The sequence below is a fragment of the Amia ocellicauda genome, chromosome 8 (genome assembly GCF_036373705.1).
Source record: "Amia ocellicauda isolate fAmiCal2 chromosome 8, fAmiCal2.hap1, whole genome shotgun sequence".
NCBI lineage: Eukaryota > Metazoa > Chordata > Actinopteri > Amiiformes > Amiidae > Amia > Amia ocellicauda.
Genome location: NC_089857.1, coordinates 10,057,244 through 10,063,925, shown reverse-complemented (window position 1 = coordinate 10,063,925; position 6,682 = coordinate 10,057,244). Strand labels below are relative to the sequence as shown.

At 40.2% G+C, this 6,682-nt stretch overlaps 1 protein-coding gene across 1 annotated transcript; it reads right to left on the bottom strand.

Annotated features, from left to right (window-relative positions):
- Nucleotides 1-3,624: 3,624 nt before the first annotated feature.
- LOC136755404 (proteinase-activated receptor 2) lies at nt 3,625-6,521 on the bottom strand. Its single transcript, XM_066711964.1, has 2 exons — nt 6,166-6,521; nt 3,625-5,286 (listed from the first exon to the last, which is right to left on the bottom strand). The coding sequence occupies exons 1-2, from the start codon at nt 6,233-6,235 to the stop codon at nt 4,214-4,216; spliced, it is 1,143 nt and encodes a 380-aa protein (XP_066568061.1). The 5' UTR covers nt 6,236-6,521; the 3' UTR covers nt 3,625-4,213.
- Between the last annotated feature and the right edge of the window lie 161 nt (nt 6,522-6,682).

Below are 6,682 nucleotides of genomic sequence, written 5' to 3'. Positions count from 1 at the left end.
CATCAGAGGATGGGTACATGGTGGTCATAAAGGGATGGACATGGTCAGAAACAATGCTCAGGTAGGCCGTGGCATTTAAACGATGCCCAATTGGCACTAAGGGGCCTAAAGTGTGCCAAGAAAACATCCCCCACACCATTACACCACCACCACCAGCCTGCACAGTGGTAACAAGGCATGATGGATCCATGTTCTCATTCTGTTTACGCCAAATTCTGACTCTACCCTCTGAATGTCTCAACAGAAATCGAGACTCATCAGACCAGGCAACATTTTTCCAGTCTTCAACTGTCCAATTTTGGTGAGCTTGTGCAAATTGTAGCCTCTTTTTCCTATTTGTAGTGGAGATGAGTGGTACCCGGTGGGGTCTTCTGCTGTTGTAGCCCATCCGCCGCAAGGTTGTACGTGTTGTGGCTTCACAAATGCTTTGCTGCATACCTCGGTTGTAACGAGTGGTAATTTCAGTCAAAGTTGCTCTTCTATCAGCTTGAATCAGTCGGCCCATTCTCCTCTGACCTCTAGCATCAACAAGGCATTTTCGCCCACAGGACTGCCGCATACTGGATGTTTTTCTCTTTTCACACCATTCTTTGTAAACCCTAGAAATGGTTGTGCCTGAAAATCCCAGTAACTGAGCAGATTGTGAAATACTCAGACCGGCCCGTCTGGCACCAACAACCATGCCACGCTCAAAATTGCTTAAATCACCTTTCTTTCCCATTCAGACATTCAGTTTGGAGTTCAGGAGATTGTCTTGACCAGGACCACACCCCTAAATGCATTGAAGCAACTGCCATGTGATTGGTTGGTTAGATAATTGCATTAATGAGAAATTGAACAGGTGTTCCTAATAATCCTTTAGGTGAGTGTATATCTATGTGTTTTATCAAAGGAAATGCATTGTTCAAATCTCTATTTACACAGCTATAGCTCACGTTATTTTCTTGACCATATATCTTGTTTAACCAGTTTGATTGGGCCTGACTTCATACCCGAATTGGAAAACTCAATCGTAACACAACAAGCAACAGAAAAGAAGAAAACCGGCATGTTAGCATTCCACTGGGTATTGCCTTCTCCGCTGTTTTGCTTTGAAGCAAAATGTACTAATGCTGCCACTCCTGGGAGAATCGACACTCTTAGTTTGTCTTGTGCAAAGAAAGGGCTGACTGCTATAGGTTGTGTATTTCCACTCCAGGGGTTTTATTCACATTTGTTGTACAACAAAGCAGACCTGGGATTAGAAAAAAAATGATGTCACTCTTATAAACACTAACTAAAGCCTATTTATTCTTCCAAATTCAGACCCTGTTTTGGTAGGCCTTTGATCAGTTACTGTGCCACTGGCTGACATTACCTCAGCAAGCTCCAATTTTGTTTAGCTGTTTTATGTGGAATATTTCAAATAATTTTAATTTGAAAAAATTTGGAAAAAACAGCACACCGTTGAAAGGACATTTACCCACTTGACTCGAGAAAAGTATTTGATCAATACATACTACCAGTGCTCAGTTATGGCTGTGAAACCTGGTCACTAAATGCAAAAATGTTACAGAAACTGTGAAGCACAAAGAAGCATAGAAAGATGTATTTTTGGAATAACAAGAAGACCCTGAAGACCCAGGAACAAATTAAAATATTTAACTGAAAGAGTTAAAATGGCAATGGGCTGGGCACATTGTAAGAATAGATCAAAGATGGACAAAGGAAGTTATTATATATTATATCCCAAGAGATGAAAAAAGACCCAGAAGACGACCACATAAAAGATTAAATCATACACTTTGCAGGCGTGACATGGAAAAGAGAAGCCGTAGTTCGAGGCAAGTGGAAATATCTTGGGGAGCCTTCATCCAGCAGTGGATCGATATGAGCTGATGGTGATATATATATACATGTAATATATATATGTAATGTTTTCATATAAAATTCAGTGAAAAAATATATTAAATGTGAAAAATATTTAAAAGGAACCGCACCCTTGAAAAGCCTATTAGCACATGGCTTGAAAGCAGAATAATTATCGTTCGATAGCTGATACAGTAATTTTTTGCCCTATTGGCACAATACCAATAGGTGGCCGATTGATCGGTATATCCCTAATCAGAGGGTAATAGAGGAAATAACTGTATTGCCATTCCCATGTTAGTGGGGATTAAATTTGAAAGGAGGAATTCCCTGCGAGCCAGAGCCGGGTGGACAGACAAGTGTCCACAAATCATGCTCCTTTTTCTGAAGCACCTGTGCAGACTTCCAACAGCCCCAACAGCCCCGGCCCCAACCCCAACAACCAGCACACCAGCGAGATAAACTGCCTCTGCAACTGCAACAATTCCATGTGATGGAAATTAGTCTCAGATAATATAAACATACAATTGTAATTGGTTAGGTTAGTTATTTGAGGTCTGAATTCAATAATCTATCAAATATTAAGTGCTTAATCAATATAATTTGAAGTATTTACTGTTAAAAATCACGTGGCCTTATTTGGGACACATGAGTTTAAAGGGTACATATGTACCTTATAAGCCCACTCCAGACTTTAACTTATTTCATTGCAAAAGTGAAATTTAATGTAGTAAATTTATAATAAAATCTACAAGTGTTTAGATGATAGATTAATTGTTGATTTAATACCCACTTTATTGGGAAGAAATTCACATATTTATAGGAAAACATGTAAAACTTAAATTTTGGTGGGCTTAATTGGGTCACTTTCCCCTACACAGTTGTTTGAGCATGAATTATCATAATTTCCAAGATTATTAATAGATCTACACCCTGAATTCAAAACCTGTTTAAAATGTGGTTTCTATTCTTCTCACCTCAACTTCCTTTTTTATGTGAAAGCTATGTATATTCATGCATGCATGCATCTATTTTGTTAATTTGCTCAATCTCAAATTGGTATATATTTTAATGCATAAAGTATTTATTTTCTATCAGTGAATTAGGCATCATCTGTGCCAAATTTTAAAAAGTGCATTCCCAAGGGATGTTTGCTTATTTCACAGCTCACCATTTTATTCCTAAACAAGGCATTTCACAGGCAGTCATTATAGGCCATTATCCTGACATGTTCTTTGTCCTCTACCTCCACCCCAGCCCTGCAGCACAGTGGAAGAGCAGACAGCCTCTCTCATGGGAACAGGGATGGGTGCATCTCAACACAGTGAAGAGTTAGGCTATACACATGTTTTTACAGAAAAGACCTGCAAAGAAACTGTTTATAGAGAATGTTATTATATTATTAATGTTAACTTGTTGCCACATCCCAAACTCTTGTGAATTACTTTTGTCTATATATAATACTAAATACCTGATAAAGTGCTTAAATGTATCCACTAACAATATGATTGCAGAAGGATTGAGCTTCCTATGACTGTACCTCCACTGGAGCAAACCGGAACAAAAGCTATGAGCAATCGCCTGCAAACAACTGTAAAGACAACTCACACAGTTTTGAATAATGACACTGTCCTGCACACTATAATTAGATAAAAAATAATTGTACTATTGACATCTGTTTAGAATTGTACAAGTAGAAGATGCTGGTAATAGGGTTTTGAGCATTATTATACTTAAAATATTCTAGATTTAGAACAGGATTTACAAACATGGACATTTTTTTACCAATTAATTTGTTTTATTGTAAAATAAATTTATATTTGTATACTGTACAATGTTTACTTTTCCATTATGCAAAAATAAGATACATAAAAAAGGCATACTAGAATATAAAAATGTACATAAACTATTAAATGTCCTCATATATTTCATTCATGAGTGTATTAAAAACTAAGTTCACAGAACAGTAATGGGTGCTTGAAGAAAGTAAAATGTTTATCAGTAAAAATAAATATTTAAAAATGTGTAACAGCTTACACAAGATACTAACACACAGCGAGAATAGGCGGTAAATAAATACATTTGCTGTGATTGGAGCTGCATCTTAAAATTAAAATTGTATCTAAATAAAATTAACAAGAGCTGCCCAATGACAGATGATGGTCATACGTTTTAATCTCCTTTGTTTTTGTGGGTCATATACACCATATATACCATCACCCCGATCACATCTTACTACAGAGCCACGTTTGCGCCCCTTATCCTGACAGCAATCATAATACGAGATCCTAAAATGTGTAGGCAGGTAAAATTCAGTGCATAATCAACCAAACCAGGAATGCGATTCTACAGACAGCTCAAATCATCAGCAGCTACTTGTCCGAGTGTTACTCGAGTCTGATGTATAAATGTTACTCTTCTTTGAATACTTCATCGAGCTGAAGGACACCCTCATTTGCTCCACAGTGCGGGCACTCCTGCACAACAGGGTGTTTTTCACACTGTCTCTATATTCTTTTGAAACAAAGTAATACACAAAGGGATCCAGGCAGCTGTTCATGCTGGCAAGGCAGAGGGAGACGATGTAGAACCCATAGCCATTGTTAACCATGCCCTGTCTGAGCAGGGAGTAGTGGATAATCAGCAACAGGTTGCTGGGGGTGAAACACACCAGAAACATGACGAGGGTCGTGATGATCAGCACCACAGCCTTCCTGCGCTTCTTACCGATGTTCTCATCAGTCATGGAGTCAGTCAGGGTCTTCAACAGCTTGACATAAGATGCTATTATCACCATGGCAGGTACTAAAAAACCCAAAATACCCATGGTAATGAAGTACCCAAAGGGATGGTGTATGTCACCTAGTTTGTTGACGTCATGGCAGGTGGTTATGTTTGGATTACTGAGCTTCACAGTCTGGTCATAGAGGTACAGAGGAGTCGTGCTCACCCAGATGAGAATCCATATGGTGATGGAAACACCCACTGCAATCTGGTTATTCTTTCTCTGGTGGGACAGGGGATGGACAATGACCCAGTACCTCTGCACACTGAGGCAGGTGATGAAGAGAATGGAACTGTACATGTTACCATAGAAAAACCCCACCAGCACCTTGCAGAGACCCTCGCCGTAAATCCAGTTATTCCCATTGAGGTGGTAGGCAATCTTCAGAGGAAGCCAGATGACAAACAGCAGGTCCGAGATGGCCAGGTTGGCCATGTAAATTGCAGCCGGGTGCTTCTTCTTTGTTCTGAAGAGGAAGACCCAAACGGCCATCGCATTGGTGGGCAGACTGACACAGAACACAAAGATGTAGACAACCGGGAGGAAGACTGTGGTCACTTTACTTTGAAACGTTTCCTGGGCGTTCTGGTCCACTTGAAAGGTGTCTTGCTGATTCGGATCAGCTGTGGCAAGAAATCCTCGTCCTTTAGGACCTGCAATAATAGAAACTGGTGGTTTACACACTTAAAAAACATTCACTGACATCAAAAGAGATACCCAAGCACAACAAAAGTAATCATAAAAGGTACCCTTTTGTACACATGTATAATTAACCACTTAAATGTGTCTGTAGAAATTCAGTCTTCTCTGAGGGGTGGGAGAAAAATCACTGTACACCCATACTAGGTGGGAGAATTAGTAAGTAAAGCTACTTGTGTAACCTTTTCAGAGTCATTTTCAAATATAAACTGACATTATTAAACAAACTACTGCAAAGGATAGCATCAATATTGGATACCATAAAGTATAGCGGACTATAGACTACAAACACTTGGTCGCAGTCTATAGTATACTGTAAATTAATTTTAAAAAACTTGTAATGATTAGTAGTATAATGTTTTAAAAAACAAAATGTAAGTTGCCTTGAATAAAGGTGACTTAAAAATACATATTATTATTAATAATAGCAGCTAACAGGACAATGTGATTCAACAAGATCAACCAAGAGGGACTGTTAATGTTAAGGCAGATCAACAACCTTCAACAGGAGAGTGTCCTCCTGTACATTTATACTGTCCAACAAAACACGGACAGCCGCGAAACCTTCACCTTGGTTGGAGGACTGCGCTCTGATTACATTTCATCGTTTTTCAAGGCTGTTCGTACAGTGACCGCACTAATAATACTCATTAGTACAAAACAAGACAGCGGTTTCTACCTGCTGCGAAACAACCCTGCGCTTTCGAAGTGCTGCGTGTGTTTCTGACTAGTAATGACCAAGCAAAAAAGACAGAAGAAGAAGAAGAAAGGACACTAGGAAACAGGCGGCGTTTCAAAAGCGCACTATTCACAACGTATACGCGAGAACTCACCTTGTTGAGAACTGCAGGTGATCTGGCAGGCCAGCAAGATGACTACGTGAACGAATCTTTTCGAAGCCATTGTGAAAAGCAGTCGCTTAACCTTGCACTTTGCAGAGGAGGACGGGTGCGGCGCCGCGTCCAGTTCCCGCGGAGGACTGAAGGTGCGCCGCCGCAGCCCCGGGTTCAGCACCTGCGTGACGTCACCGCCGCGTGACCGCCGCCTCGAGGCCAGGTTTCGCTCGAGAGTGCGCGAGTTTCTGTGCGCGCGGTGACTGTGCGGCGGCCTGTAGTGCGTTTTAATTCAATCACACGTTTAAGGTGCAGCTGTTAAACTAGCGAAACCGATCTACTTACAGTGACTTGTCGTTAACAGTGGGACGAGGGTAGCATTTCATTATCCCAATGAGACCTGATATACTTGTATAGCAGTTAGACACATTTCAGGTTGGACAGGGTTATTACACGTGGTTTGCCGCTTGTTCTCTAGTCAACTCTCCATAATCACTCCTGATCTGTGCAACTCTAT

Bases quoted from the DNA above. Each gene is read 5' to 3' on its own strand.
- LOC136755404 (XM_066711964.1), bottom strand. From the start codon at position 6,235: ATGGCTTCGAAAAGATTCGTTCACGTAGTCATCTTGCTGGCCTGCCAG. The intron at 5,287-6,165 runs GTGAGTTCTCGC...CTATTATTGCAG, and splicing joins CACCTGCAGTTCTCAACAAG to GTCCTAAAGGACGAGGATTT.